General features: G+C 44.0%; 1 protein-coding gene across 10 annotated transcripts in view; it reads right to left on the reverse strand.

The window, feature by feature from the left end:
• The window catches only part of TNIK (TRAF2 and NCK interacting kinase), a 415562-nt gene that overhangs the window by 94518 nt on the left and 304618 nt on the right, over window positions 1–16426 (reverse strand). For 9 of the 10 annotated variants that reach the window (XM_020980405.2, XM_078147460.1, XM_020980380.2 and 6 more), the window contains exon 13: window positions 697–807. In XM_020980405.2, coding sequence (XP_020836064.1) covers window positions 697–807 — 111 coding nt within the window. The remainder of the gene's footprint in view (window positions 1–696; window positions 808–16426) is intronic. The other variant, XM_020980386.2, reaches the window with a different exon arrangement.

Consider the following 16426-nt stretch of genomic DNA (forward strand, 5'->3'; position numbering starts at 1 on the left):
TTCTCAAGCAAAGACATTTAGGTCAAAAGCACAAAACTTTTGTTCAAAGATGGCCAACCAACTGAGATGGGTTTCACAACAAATGCCCAGTGTTAAATAAGCCCAGCTACATTTTGAAGCTTGTGCTCATAAGATCCCAGTTTTTATGAGCTTACTAACCCAAACCATGAAGTTTCTGGGCTGCATAAGAGCTGATGAGGACAAGCCAAGTGTTGCTGAGCGCTATCATCCACCCGGTGCTCTACTCGACTGTCCTGATAGGCTGTGCCCTACATGGTGGAGATGAGCTTTAAATGGGGGTGGGAAGAGAAGGCCAGTGAATGAGTTAAGTGCCATGGGGAAGAAAGCCTGGGCAAGCGGAACAGCTTCACTGAAGTCACGAAAGGGGAGAACTCATCTGGTTTTCAGAGCCATAGTCCCACTCGCAAAGCATTAACAAAGGGACTGGAGGGTGGGGACCAAAAGATCAGACTCTTCCAGGATCTTGCCCTCGGCCACTGAGGGAGGCACATTGAGGGGGAGACATATCAGGCTGTCGTTAGACTTCTTGAGCCTGTGATAATTACAGCTGGTCGCAAAGAGGGGACAACAAAACCACCCCTTTTCTTTTCAACGTAGCAGTCCCAACAGAAATCCAATCAAGGGCCCCGTGGACATTCAAGGCCCCACTGTAGGGATCTCTTGGCACTGGCTTACCTGCTCATGTTCCGCCCGCCTCCTTTCTTCCTCACGGCGGATCTGTTCCTCATAGTGTCTGCGCTGCTCTCTCTCCTGCTGTTTCCTCAGCTCCTTCTCTCTCCTCTGCTGCTATGGGGGGATAAACACACATCAAATGAAGTTGGTACTCATTGGGGGGGGGCACAAACCATACCAGGATGTAATTCTCTTCCTGACAGGGGTAATCTGGAGGAGAATTCATCTCCTCCACTCTTTTCAAAGCTTAGCCCAGATACTAGCTCCTCTGCAAGGCCTCCCCTGATCTCATAGTAGTTAGCGTTTGGCTTTTTCCATCCTGAAATCAATTTCTACAGTTTTCTATTTATCTCCTTTTATACGTGTTGTTTTTCAGTCCAACGGAAGCTTCTCAAGAGTACAAACTGTTTTGCTTCTCTCTCTGTACCCCCAGTGTCAGCCCAGTGCCTGGAACACAGTAGGAAGTTAATAAATGCTCCCTGACTTGGATTGAATATGATGGACAGTCCTGTGGATGCCCAGGGCTTGGCCTGGCACTCTCTGGCTCTAAAGGAAAAGAACGAGGAGCAATCACTAAATCAATTGGGCACCATGCTGGATGATGGAGAGACAAAGACAAGGAAAAAGCAATCCCTATTTGCAAAGAGTGGGTAACCTAATGGGAGATATGAGTCCATAATAGAAATATTTACAGAATAAATACAAAGTTGTTAGAGATTGAGGGTTGAAGAGGCAAAGAATCATATTTTATAAGATCCCAGGGCATTTAAAGCTGAAGTATACTTGGAGACCATTTAGTCTAAATTCCTCATTTTACAAATGAGGAAACTGAGACCCAGAGATGCACCATGACTTGCCCGAGGTTACATAGGTGAACTTCTGGAAGTATATACATATCTAAGGAATAAATACAACTAATGTTGTTAAATGTAAGGGTTAAGAAGGAATGTACTAGTAGCTGGCGTGAGGAGAAAGGAAAGGCTTCCTGTAGAAGGTGGTAATTGGGTGGAGTCTTGATTCTAAGAGGCAGAGGTGAAGAGGGTGTGAAATCCAGCCATAGGTGACAGTCAGTGGAAAGTGAGGGAGTTGGAAGACTGGATGTCACATGTGAAGAACAGGAGAAGGCCAGTTTGGCTGGGTCACAAAGAGCGAGGGTGGAGTGACGTCCAATGAGTCTAGAGAGATAGGTTGGGGCAAAGTCATGAAGGGCTTTAAAAACTAAATAGAGAGAAGATTTTAGGAAGGGAATGACCTATTCAGATCTACACTTAAGGAAAATTTCTCTGGCAGCAGTGAGGAGGGAATGAAGTGGTAGAGGCTTGAGGAAGGGACGTACAATAACTTGTGAGTAGATGTGAGCTAGGCCAAAAGAAGCCCAAGTTGCCACATGCCCAGCATAGTAACTTGTACACAGAAGAGACTTAACACAATTGTTTCTTGACTTGATTTCATCATGGCGGCCTGTGAAGTCAGGGCCCTGAGTCAGAGCTGGAAATTGATTTCGGTTTCCAGTTATAAGTTCAGAGAGCTCAGAGCATGCAAACAGGTGGGATTGACATTCTGCTTTATCATTCTCTCGGATGCTTCATTTCACATGACTGCTGATGTCCAGTTGGGAACATAACACCCAAGTCAGATGATGGCTGTGTTACACTGAGCACCAGAGGGGCAAATCAGCCAGAACCAGGGGCACACTGATGCTAGCTCCTCGGCCGTTTGTGGGCACAACCACGGAAACACCAAAGGCCAAAGGCAGAGGCTGAATGGCCTATCAGGATATCTTAACGTGCCTGCTCCTGTGATCCCTCCCTGCTGCTGCAGGAGTCCTGCAAACCATCTAATAACGTCGGTAAGATTTGAAAGAAGGGTTTTTTTCTCTCATTTCCTTGTCAACAACAACAGAAGAAAGGTTGTTGCTTTTCCAGTAAAGAATAACTGAAAAGGTATTCCACAGTCACAAAGCCCTCTCTGTTGTTACTGGAAGTGGACAAGAACCAGTGACTATGACTGAGCCAAAGTTCTGTGTCCCTGGAGAGAACAATACAATTAACACAGCACCAGCACAATGTAACAGCTGCCAAACTGACCTTCCCAAAGCCCAGCTCGGCCCATGGCATACTCATGTTCAGAAACCTTTCTGCGGCTCCCGAAGGCCTCTAGGAAAAAAATTCTAATTCCTTAGCCTGGCTTTGGAGGCTCTTTACTTTACAGCTCACAATTCTTTCTTCAGATTTATTTCCCATTGCTCTTCCTTCAAGGAATCTATAGGCTAGGAAAACTGGGTAACCCTTGATCTGCTATTCTTCCTCAGGGTGTCTCCCATGAGCACATTTCCTCTCCTCTTCTTTTCACTTTTATCTTCCCTTCAAGGCTGTGGTCAGGAGTCATCGTCTCCATGAAGCTTTCCTTTCCCTGATGTTCCAAGTGAAAGGATTTTTTCCCTCCTCAAACATCACTGGATGCTTCATACATCACTTGTCTCCTTTTTCCTTTGTCCCTCAGTACTCTCTAATTTGTATTATGTCTATCTGCGTATACCCTTTCCCCCTTGCGATGGCAGAATGAAAGTCCTTGAGGATAGGATGCTATTTTATCTTTGCATTCCCAGTGCCTTGCACATGGAAGACTCATCTTCCTGAGTTCAAATCTGGCCTCAGACACTAGCTGTGTGACCCTGGGCAAGTCACTTCGCCCTGTTTGCCTCAGTTTCCTCATCTGTAAAATGAACTGGAGAAAGAAATGGCAAACCACTCCAATATCTCTGCCAAGAAAACCCCTAGTGAGGATATAGAGAGTCAGACACAACTGAAAATGACTGAACAACAACAAAAAATGAGGATGATAAAAATACCACCTATCTCATAGGGTGCTTATGAGGATCAAAAGAGCTAACATATGTAAAAAAAAAAACCAAACAACTTTGTAAACATTAAAGTACTATATCGATGCAAGCTGTTTATTAGTATAAAGTAGATCCTTAATATTTAAAAAGATTGAACAGTGAATTGGTCTGAATGTTGTAATTTCTATACAATCAATATTTTAGATTGTTTACTCTGTGGTCTGCTTCTTTGGTGTTGGGTATGGTGATGAGGGCATCAAAGGAATTTAAAATGTGGCTGACTTTTAGATGTAGAATTTGACAGAAATCAATAGTTACATGATTATTTAGCATGCAGCCTCCCTCTACCTCCACCCCACCCGTGGACACCATGTTGATCACAGATCCTGAGAATATGGGCTCACTCAGTGATTTGCGAGTTTTGACAGTTACTATAAAGCGAGTAATCCTTCCTAATGAGCTCACTTGGGGTCAGATACCTCTTTTAGGACTCCAATTCCCATAGGAAGGTGGAGAAATAAATCACTTCACCAGCCTGGTGAAAGCTCCCTGGCAAGTTAACAAGTGCTCAGTCTTGCCGCTAATGCCTTTCCAAAGCAACATTGATCTTTGTCCCTCTGGGAGGGGTGCTACCTGAGATGGCAGACCCAAATTAGCCAAGGAAAGACAAACCTTCTTCCTTCAAGCTGTGCATGTGTGTGTGTTTGGTGGATTAAAAGAGGAGGATTTAAATATCTCAAATCCCAATGAGAGACACTAAGAGCCAGAATCTTTGGGCAAAAGGTAGTGATGAGCAGCTCTTTTTTTTTTTTCTTAGGGTCTCTTTCTTTTCGATTAATATTGTTTGTGGGATTTAGGAGAAAGTACAAGCTAAAGGGAGGAGGAAAGAGTTGGGCTGGAAAAGCAAGATGAGACAAGGAAAAGAAGCAAGCCAGAAGAAGAGAAAGAGAGGGAAATCACAGAAAAACAGAGAGTGTACAGGGGAACAGCCCTGAGTGCAAAATGGGAAAAATAAGCAAATAAGATGATTTCTAATTCTGTCCCTTTCAGAGTGATTCCAGGAGGTGGGTGGTGAGTTGGTGGTCTGGCTCCACTACTATTCCTTGTTCGTGCAAAAGAAAACTTGTTTTTGTTTTATTTTTATGATGGAAGGTGGTTTAGACTTTATTGTTGTTCACTCATTTTTCAATCATGTCTGACTCTCCATGACTTCTTGGCAGAGATACTGGAACAGCTTGCCATTTCCTTCTCCAGCTCATTTTACAGACGAGGAAACTGAGGCCAACAGGGTTCAGTGACTTGCCCGGGGTCACACAGCTAGTAAGTGTCTGAGGCCATATCTGAACTCAGGTCTTCCTGACTCCAGGCCCAGCACATTATCCATTGCATCACCTAGCAGCCCTCTGTAGATTTTACATACAGCAAAGAATTTCTGTACTTAAGTAGGACCCTTGTTCCAAACACAGGACATGACAAAAGTGTAATTAGAGCAAAGGGTCTGAACCTTTCTTGTATCCTGGGCCCTTCAGCCACTCTGTTGAAGTCAATACATCCTTTCTCAAAATAAGTTTTAAAATAATTAAAGGAAATCTTAAATTTTAGTTGGAGGAAAATAAAGATGTATTTTTTCCTCATCCATATTCATGGATCCCAGGTCAAGAACCATTCTTTTGGAGGATATCACATACCTGTTGGGCCAGAAATTTTCAAAGTGTGCCCCTGGGGCCATTCAAAACAGAAGAAAGTTGTGTACCCAAGTGATGGGAACTTAACGGTAATGGTGATAATAGTATCAAAGTCATCATCATAATAAGCGTAACAATAATAATAAGGGCCTGCATATTCCCTTTGAATTCAGCCAACATTATGTCAACCACAAAGTGTGGTCCAAATGGCTGTCATGGGAATTTGTTTTCAGAAATGAGGGGGGTTTCTGATTGTGGAACCAGACTGAGTTGCTGCAACCAGAAATGGCAGAAAGGAGCTCCTACGGAGACGTCCTGGGATCAGTCTCCATCTTGCTATGATTCTTTTGGTTATTATGCTACAAACTATTATGCAGATGGATAATGCAGCCTCTTTTGTAATTGAACAAAAGGTTGTCAGCTCATCTTCTGTAGGATTCCCTGAAAGCTCTCAAGGACAATTCCTCTTGTAGACAGTACGATGACAATGCCCTGTTCTTCATTCTGGCTCCTACGAGGGAGCCCACATTCTTCTGCTGGGTCTCTGCATCGTCTCATTCCATATTTAGATTGGAGATTCTGAGCATTCTGCATGGCAACAGCTATTAATAAGGCAGTGAGGTCACACAGTGGATAAAGTGTGGGATGTGGAGTCAGGAAGGTCTGAGTTCAAATCTAACCTCAGACACTTCATAGCTGCGTGACCCTGCTTAACTGCCGTCCTGGGCTTCTGGGTGTCCTGGTGTCTTTCCCACTTGCTAGGTCCCTTAGGGTACTGCTGATGTTGCTGGACAATGACAGCCACTTTGCTTTTCCTTGTAATGGTTTGAAAAGCTTTTGACTGCAATGCTCAGAGCAAGAAAAAAGCACGGAAACTTCATTCCCACTGCTGAGACAAGATTGGGAAAAAAAAACCCTATGTTTTGTTTTTTTCATCTGTAAAGTGGGGATAACAATGGCACCTGCTTCCCTGAGCTGTTGTGAGGTTCAAATGAGTTAACGTACGCTATGCACTTTGCAAACCTTAACAGACTATGTAAATGCTAACTATTATAATTGTTGACAAAAAAGTTTCTAGGTCCATAGTATGCCTGAGTGACTGGTGGCAATAATTTTTAATATGATGATGCCTTAGTTACAATATGGTTTATAACTGCATTCCAATGAATTGGCTTCCCAAGTAAACTTTGGTATAACAGTGATGATGATAATATAACAATAATAATAATAATAATAATTAACATTTATATATCACTTTAAAGTTTCTACTTTATGTATATGTATACGTATATATATATATATTATCTCTTTTGATCTATATTTTGTTGGATATGCATTTTGGTGTTTTCCCTTTAGACAGCCCAGACTTATTGAGTAACATGGTTATGTAGGGACATGGTAGAAATTGTACAAATTATCACTGCAAGTGGCAAAAGTTTAGCATTTATTGAGTACCTAGAGCAGCATGGCCTAAGGACCAGAACTATACACCAGAAGCTTGATGTCCTTCACAAAAGAAGAGATAAGAAATCCCCATTATACTAATATCAACCCGGTAAAAACAGAAAGGGGACACAGGAGAAAACCGAAACCAGACAACTGAAGTGATTTGGCCAAGGTCACATGGGTAGTGAGCAACAGAAGTCTGCTGGCTCTTCTTCATTATCCAGAAATAAACTTGGAGAATAATGGCTAAATCTGATCAGGAAGCATTTCATGGAAGGGAAGCAAGGCAGCTTCATTCAATGTTTTTGGAGGGGGAATGATAAGGTAGGGAATGCTGCCCCCCCCAAATCTGGTGATTTCATCAATGTGGAAAGTCTCTCTAGTCATGCAGAGCAACAACTCATCTGTAATTAATAGTCTTAGAGACCTGCCTGTGGCACGGAGAGGTCAAACAACTGGTTCAGGGTCACTTAAGCCAGTGCGTGCCAGAGGCGAGACTTATTTCTGAGAGCAAGGCTGGCTTTCTAGCCACCACAGCATGTTGCCTCTTATTATACACAAGAAGGGCATAAAGAGTGTGCACTTCCCACCACACCATCACCTAAGCACTCCTGGGAGGCATAGCCTTGAACAATGAGTTCCTGGCCAGCCTACCTTGGTGCGGATGGTAGATGATTTAAATAACAGAACGCCAGCTCGAGATATAATAAAATGCTCAGCTCCTCCTGGGGAATGCTAATGACAGGGCTGAAATGTGCCTCTGTACCCAGCCAGGAAGAGAGCAGCTCTGCCCTCCCACTCTCCTGCTGCTGACGCGCCAGGACCTATTACAACTGACTGCCGTTAATGATGAAGTGCATTAAAGGCCATTTTCCCCCAGCGCCACTGAATCAATGCCAGGCTTGAGCCATGGGTGTGTGGGGACTCCTCTTGTCCCTGGTGCTTCCTTTCAGCTCTGGCCAGTTCTCCAATGGCAGCAAGGGAACATGGGCAGAGCAATGTTATTCCGGCAATGCCCCAGAGCCACACTGTGTGTCTCTGCCTGTATGTGTCTGTCTTTATGTGTTTGTGTGTGTGCATGTGTGTTTTAGTGTGTGTGCCTGTTTCTCAGAATGTCTGCGTCTGTGTTTCTGTGCAGGTGTCTTTCTGATAATCCTTGCGTTTATCTGCCTCCATTTGTCCATCTGTCTGTCTGTCTGTGCATCTGTATATCTGTCCAACCATCCACCTGTCTATCTGTCCATCTTTCTGTCTCCCTACCTGTCTGTCCATACATCTGTCTGTCTGTTTGTCTGTCTACCTATGTGTCTATCTATCCATCTGTCCATCTGTTTATTTCCCTACTGGTGTGTCTGTCTGTCCATATATCCATCTATCTGTCTACCTGTGTCTGTCTGTTCATCTCCCTGTCTACCTGTGTGTCTGTTCATCTCTCTGTCTACCTGTGTGTCTGTCTATTTGTCCATCTCTTTGTCTACCTATGTGTCTGTCTATCCATCCATTTGTCTGTCAGTCTGTCCATCTATCTCAGTTTCTGCCTGTTAGTTTCCTCATCCCTTCGCCCTTTCTTCCTTTTTTCTGCCTTAGCCCTTGCCTTTTTCAGTTTGCACATGACATTTTCATCCCTCCTGGAACGACTGAGACTCGGAAAGCCCCATCCCTGAAAAGAGATGACTCAGGGTAGCAACAGCAGGGCAGCCAATGGCAAACCTTCCTTCCCGCACCCACCTCCTCCTCCTCCTCTCAGCCACTGCTTGTGATTCTTTTGGGTGCAAAGGGCCAGCTCTGGCGGTTGAATTCATCCACACGCTGTCAAGGGGCTGTCAGGCCTGAGGAGCTCTCTGACTATTGATGGGAAGGTTTAGGCACCAGGAGTGGGCCAGGCTGTGTGCAGCCATTGAGGGAACCTTAATTATCAAGCAGGGGGAAGGATAGGCTTCACATGCTGATAAAAGGAACCTTCCCAAGGCAAAGCCACTCCCTGGAAAGATCCTCTGCCTCCCAGCTTGAAAAGGAAGACTGAAAAGGCCCTCAGTTTACTCAGCTAAGCCAGGTCCATCTGGGAACAGGAAGAATGGGATGCAGAGCAGAGCTGGGTCAGGGTAAGATGGTTGAAACAATGACAGGCAGTTCTATGAGACATCAAGGTGGGGAAAACTGAATGTCTGAGAGAGAGAGAGAGAGAGAGAGAGAGAGAGAGAGAGAGAGAGAGAGAGAGAGAGGGAGGGAGAGAGAGAGAGAAAAGAAGAAGAAGAAGAGAAGAAGAAGAAGAAGAAGAAGAAGAAGAAGAAGAAGAAGAAGAAGAAGAAGAAGAAGAAGAAAATAACGCTTGAGGTGGAAAAATCCAAGCCCAGCAGTCAGAAGAAAATGAGACTGGAAATTAAAAAGGCCAGGCACTGGGGAAAGTGAGATAGTGCAGAATATAATTCAACAAAGAGAGAGGACGTCTGAACGGTGGCAATATTTTGAAGGCATTGCTGGCCACTGATTTATATCTAAACCTGTGATTTCATGAAGATGAGAATCTCTTGGTGTGGAAACTCCTTTCACCACATCATTGATGTTCATTTGTTTCAGTTGTGCTGACTCTTCATGATTCCACTTGGGGGTTTCTTGACAAAGACACTGGCCTGGTTTGCCATTTCCTTCTCTAGCTCATTTTACAGGTGAGGAAACTGAGACAAACTGGGCTAAATGACTTACCCAGGGGCACACAGCTAGTAAGTGTCTGAGGCTAGATTTGAACTCAGGAAAATGAGTCTTCTTGACTCCCGGCTTGGCACTATATTCACAGCACCACTTTATTGTCTCAGAGAGATGACTAGGGGAAGAGAGGTTAGTGGACTTGTGCAGCTACACAACCAGTATGTGCCAGAGGTGAGACTCGAACCCAGGTGTCCCAGAGTCCAAGGCTGGTCCTCCGTCGATTATGTCTTACTGCCTTTCTAGACTGTAGGACTTATTGACTCAGGATTAGAGGTTCTAAACCTGGAGCTGGAAAGGGCCTCTGAGATGTCAAGTCCAACCCCATCATGTTACAGCTAAGGAAAGTGAGGCTTATGTGATTATCAAGGGTCACACGAGCCGGATGTGTCAGAAATGGGATTTGAACCCAGGTTCTCAGATACCAGAGCCTTTCTACTACACCATGGTGAATCAGAAAGAACTGGGTTCAAATCCTGTCTCGGATGCTTATTTGTCATTTCACTGTGCACGTCACTTGACGTTTCTAAGTCTCAGTTTCCTCATCTATGAAATGGGAATATTTGGAAATATTTTGAAAGCATTTCACTCTATATGGTTGATGAGTGTGAGTCCTAGAAATAGCAACTTCTATTAAAATATTCTCAGATTTGCGCAGGGCCTGGAGTCAGGAGGACCCGAGTTCAAATCCAGCCTCAGACACTGACTAACTTTGTGACTGTAGGCAAGTCACTTAACTTCTGTTTGCCTCAGTTTCCTCATCTGTAAAAAGGGGATAATAATAGCACCTACTGCCCAAGGCTGTTGCGAGGATTGGGTGAGATAATAATTGTGAAGTGATTAGTACAGAGCCTGGCACAGAGCAAGAGCTATGAAAATGTTAGCTATTGTTTCTGTTGGTATCGTATGTCTGGGTGGCTGTGGACCATGGTTTTTTGTGTTATAACGCTCTGGTTTGTGTCCAATTCATTTTCTGAGTTCTCAAGGACATTGTAGGCTTTTTTTCAGTGGTACAGGGATTTTTACAACTGTTAGTACGTAGAGACGGTAGCTAGGTGGCACAGTGGATAGAGCCCTGGGCCTGGAGCCAGGAAGACCTGAGTTCAAATCTAACCTCAGACACTATTAGCTGTGCAACCCTGGGCAAGTCACTTACTCCTGTTTGCCTCAGTTTCCTCATGTGTAAAATGAGCTAGAGAAGGAAATAGCAAACCACTCTAGTATCTCTGCCAAGAAAACCCCAAATAGGGCCACAAAGAATTGGACAGGACTGAAAAACAACAAAGTATGTAAAAAATAATGAGTTTCTGGCCTATAATTCTAGCCTGATTGTGTCTTTCTAGGTACGTGGCAGAGGCTAAATTTTTAGAACCTCAGTGAAATGTTGGCTAACTTCTTCTGATTATTTATTATTTTATAGTTATTGCAGGCATTACTTCGTCATGGCAAATCTAAGTTTCAGCCAGTAGTTTACAAGCGACTGCTCTGTCAATGGCTTCCATCATCAACGCGGGACAGTTTGCTGACTCCAATCCATTTATCAACCTTTCCTTCCTGCAGCTGAATCACAGCTGCCCACAGCCTCTTACAAGTTCTTCTCTCTCTGGTTGGAGGATGCTGGTTAAGGACACAGGGAAAAGACAGGATTGATCTCCAAGCTCCTTTTCAGCTGCCAGTGAGCTCTTGTGAGCCTGGCCTTGCTGCTCAACCTCCTGTGGTTGGAATCCTTCTTCTCTAAAATGAGGCCATCTCATGGGACTCATGTAGGAGTTGATGACAGTGGAAACAAACCAACAGAAGCCAAAGAGTCCATGTAGAGTGGCGGTAAGTAAGAGCCACCGAGGCGGCAGGAGCGCTTCCACCAAAATGGGAGCTCCTGGCTTGGAAGCTGGGCTCTGCCATCTGCTAGGACATGTTCTGGGGCAAAGCCTCAGACTTCTCAGGGCTTTGATTTCCTCGTGAAAGGGTTAAGTGCCTATTATATGCACTGTGCTAAGTGCTAAGCGGCTTTGGCAACCTATAGGCTATCCACCGGCAGCACAGAGCTCTAAATAATACTTCAGCACCTCGACAAAGTTCACTTTTCACTTGGTTCAATTTCACGTAAAAAACATGCATTAAGCATGAGCCAAAGTGAAGGCAGGGTGGTGTGGGAGCAAGAGGGTGAACTTTACAGTCAGAAAGATTTGAGTTGAAAGCAAGCGTCAGCCTTTTGACTTTAAGTGGTACAGGCAACTATGGTAAATAAAATTAAAGAAGAAGGGCCAATCTCTGTCTACGGAAGCTGCTTCTAGGTGGGAGTTTCCTATCCTGAAGATATTATATGTCTGGATCCAGAAGAAAAAAGTGGAAGGTACTCTTTGGCTACTTGGGATATGAGGAAAAAAGCTATTGAGAGTGCCTGCCTGCTCTTAAGAAGCTTACATTTTACCAAGGAGAGAGGGGCTCAGATTAAGAAACTAGAAAGTAATTCCTAGAGCAGGTGTCCTGAGAATACTAAGACCTGGGGCGATCCACGGACTACAGATAGGCATGAAAGAGCAAAATCCAAAGGTAAACATCTCCCTCTTTCCAGCAAACAGCTTGGACACTGGGGACAACTGGATCTTTTAGTCAACTTGTCCCTTTCCCGCACAGCTGCTGGTGTCTTTCCATCCGACGTTATCTTGCATCTCTGTTGTATACATACACATATCCAGGCTAGGTAGCGCCATAACGCACAAAGCACTAAGGCTGAAGTCAGCAACACTCATCTTCCTGAGTTCAAATCCAGTTTCAGACACTGACTAGCTGTGTGACCCTGGGCGAATCACTTCACCCTATTTACCTCAGTCTCCTCATCTGTAAAATGAGCTGGAGAAGGAAACAGCAAACCACTGCAGTATCTCTGCCAAGAAAACCCCAAATGGGATCACAAAGAGTTAGATATGAGGGAATAACCACAAATATAAATGTACGTGATTTTTAACCTGTTAGAATGTAAATTGCTTGGGAGCTGGGACTTATTTCACTTCTGTGTTCATATCCCCAGGGGCTAGGCACTGTGCCTGGCACTGCGTATTTCTCTAAGCATTTATTGATTGAGTGACTGATCTGATATCCTGACAGTAAGGCCTCAGTGAGTCAGAAAATAGATGAATTGCTAAAATACTCTGCAGCATAAGAAGGGAGCACTGCCAACATCATCATAAAACTGGGTGGGTGGCAGTGGGGGTGTGTGTGTGTCAAGAATTGTTACCTGAACCTGAAACTAGAACAAAAGATCTATATGCTACCATCAAAGAAAAATAAATGTACTTTTCCCTTTCTCAGCAACAACTGTTTTGAAGTTTTGCTGATTCCTGCTCTTTCATTCATTTATCTTAGTTAAGCCACCCACTCAAAACCTCAGGTGGCCTTGACTCTTTTTCCTTCTCCCTTCTCCACTCCCCAGTCAATTAATTACTTGCCAAGTCTTTCCCACTTCTACCTCCACAATAACTCCCATCTGTCCTCTCATCTTATGGCCAGGACACCATTTCAGCTTCTCATCATTTTCTCCTGCACTGCTACCATGCTGTCTCAATTGATCTCCCTAGGTCCAGTCTCCCTCCCAGCACCCCCAGCCCCCATCTACCCTCCATATGGCTGCCAAAATAATATCCCGATGGACGGATCTGGTCATGCCCTTCCTCGGCAAAGCCTTCCGTCTCTTCCCACTGAGTTTGGGATAAAATAAAAACTTTCTAGCCTTGTTCCTAATCTCTTACTGCTATATAATGATGTAAGGTTTGCAAAATACTTCCTATCCATTTTTTCCCCTTGATCCAGTTAAGGCTGTCCACAGCCTGGCTCCAATCTTCTTTCCAGCCTCACTTCACACTACTCCTTTTCACACACTGTTTTCCAGCCAAACCATCCTACCAGCTGTTCCTCGATTTCATCCTGCTGTCTTCTGCCTTTGCTCAAGGCGTTTTCCCCCTTGCCTGGCATGTACTCTGGCTTCCCATGTCTACCTGTCCAAATTCTCTCTTGCTGCAAAGCTCAGATCCATCTAGTCCACCAAAACTTTCCTTAGGCTCCTCTTCCCCCTCCTCCTTTCCCAGGTGAAACTGATCTCTTCCTTTTCAAATTTCCCTAGAGCTGTTTGGAACCTTGGAATCTTCCCCTGGCCCCCTTGTACTCATCTAGGTAGATTCTTGGAAGATTCCAAGGCTCCTTGGAAGCAAAGACCGATATTTTTCATCTTTATGTCCCCAGGGCTCAGCACAACTGAGATGCTTAATAAACGTTTGATGAATGAATGAATGTTTCCAGTAAATACTTATGGATGTTACATTATCATTGATTCGAAAACCTGGAGTATGGTCTTCACAGAGGCCTTTGCCTGTAGCCACAACCTGTTTATATTGCTATTAATAACATGCCTTTCCTGGCAGCACGCAGAGTATGTCTTCCACTCACATCTGCAATATTTTGCACTAAATATTTATTTTCCTTTTAACTACACTGGCATCCGTTACACAGAGATAACTGTGGACTACTTAGATATTTCAATCTAACCTGTTTCACTTATCCAGCAACCACAAGATATTAGATGGTGTTGAAAGCATTTAGAGAGCTTTAAAATTTGAAAAGGATAGATAGACATAGATATAGATACATATGTATATATGTATATGTATGTGTGTGTATGTATGTGTGTGCATGTATGTGTGTGCATATATACGTGTATGTATGTATGTATGTATTGCTGGGCTTAGAACCAGGAAGATTCATCTTCACGAGTTCCAACCTGGCCTCAGATATTTACTAGCTGTGTGACCCTGGGCAAGTCATTTAACCCTGTTTGCCTCAGTTTCTTCATCAATAAAATGAACTGGAGAAGGAAATGGCAAACCATTCCAGCATCTTTGCCAATAAAAGCCCAAATGGAGAAGGAAATAGCAAACCGCTCCAGTATCTTTGCCAATAAAAGCCCAAATGGAGAAGGAAATAGCAAACCACTCCAGTATCTTTGCCAATAAAAGCCCAAATGGAGAAGGAAATAGCAAACCGCTCCAGTATCTTTGCCAATAAAAGCCCAAATGGGGTCACGAAGAGTTGCACATGATTGAAAATGAGTGAAAAACGCCAACGATGTACCAGGCACTGTGCCAAGTTACGTGAATACAAAGAAAGACAAAAATATGGTTCCTGCCCTCAAGAAACTCACATTCTAAAGAGGAGGACTACATGTAAACAACATAAGCTAGGCACAGTGTAACTGGGAGATCATAATGGAGGGAGGCACTGTCAGTGGAGGGTCTGGGAAAGGACTAATATGGCAGGTAAAGTTTGAGCTGAAACTAGAAGGAAGCCAGGGGGACCAAAGGGCAGATGTGAGGAAGGGCAACAAGGCAGGCGTGGGGGCCATCCAGAGAGCTAGAGCTGGAGATGACCTCAGAGGCCATGGAATCCAACAGCTTCATTTCACAAAAGAGGACACGGAGACTCAGAAATGTTAAGTGATTTGCCCAAGGTCATATATGTCACAGGAAGAATTTAAACCCAGGACTTTCACCTCCAGCATTGGTGCTCTTTGCACTAAAATACATGGACATTTATTATGTACCTACTATTTGTGAAGAAGACTAGAATGGAGCTAACACGTGGTCCCCACCCTTATGCAGTTTATATATCTCATAGGCATAAGACAAGACAAAAACACAGTGAAATATAATGTGTCGTATTATATGATAAGCTAAGTTTTAAAGAAGTACAAAACAGTACTCTGTGAGATCGGAGAGGAAGCAAGGAGGTAGATAGTGTTCTGAACTTGGGAGTCAGGGAGAGCTGAGCTTAAATCCTGCCTCAGACACTTAGTAGCTGTGTGACCCTAGGCAGTCACTTAACTGCTCCCTGCCTCAGTTCCCCATCTATAAAATGGGGACAATAATAGCACCTATCTCCCAAGATTGTTGTATAGATCAAATAAGGTAACATATGTAAAGTGTGATATAAATACTGTTGTTGTTGTTATTATTATTATTACCAACCAGAGTAACTAGGGAAGTGAAGCTTCTTGAAAGAGGTGGGATATGAGTCAGACTTTAAAAAACAGATAGGAATTAAAGAGGTAAAGAAAGGGTCCTTCCCAGGTATAAGGAGAAGGGATCAAAGACCCAAAGGGAGGAGAACCCCTCACTTCTACTTTCCTGAGATCAATCTCTTCATGTTGCCTTGTTTCTATGCCAGAAGGAGACACTTGGGAAAGGTCTGGGCACAGTGCAGATAAGTTTGGGTAGGACAAAGCAGAATGCTCTGATTGGACCATGGAGTAGACCACATGGAATAGAAATCTGGGTGGTTCCAGATTTCTGAGGTCCTTGCATCTCAAGAAAAGTGATTTTCTGCAACCAGGCCCCCATGCTGCCAATGCTCTTTTTCCCAAACATCTTCCATTCTGGCCATAGGTCATGGCTTAAAATAAAAATTTTCAAAAGTCTCCCCTGAAAATTTTCTAGTGCTGAAGGAAGTGTACATCACACCAGTATAAACTACCCCTCCTTTTGCCCTAATTCCTCAGCCTGAGAGATGCTTAGCGAGCTTCTACAAGAAGTGGCATGCAGACATTGATGCCCAGACATTCCCCTTGGTCTCTGCTGCTGGCCCTGGAGCAGTGAAAGGGGAAGAGACTGATTAACATAAAGTGGAGATGAGATTCTCTCTCTTGTTGACTCAAACCAGGAGGGCTGGACCTCAGCAAACTATTTAGAAAAGAATCAGCCTCTGGTAACTGCAGCCCTCTGCCCTCCAACTGGGCACTGATTTCTTGACAAAGCAAGTTAATGATACAGGCTGCAAAATACTTTAAGGAGAGGCAAGATGAATCTTCAGAGGATGTGAAACTGGCCCTGGACTGCTGCTGGTGAATTCAGCACCTTCATTCATCACTTTCCCATTCTCCACTGGCCAGCACCCCCATTGTTGGACATGAAATAGCCGATGGTCACATAGCGCTTTAAAGGTGGCAAAAAGCACTCTATGTCTATGATCTTATTGGATGTTAAATAAAAGTAAGTATTGAAGATACTTT

This window comes from Phascolarctos cinereus, unplaced genomic scaffold (assembly GCF_003287225.1).
Source record: "Phascolarctos cinereus isolate Bilbo 61053 unplaced genomic scaffold, phaCin_HiC Scaffold_7;HRSCAF=346, whole genome shotgun sequence".
In the NCBI taxonomy this organism is placed as follows: domain Eukaryota; kingdom Metazoa; phylum Chordata; class Mammalia; order Diprotodontia; family Phascolarctidae; genus Phascolarctos; species Phascolarctos cinereus.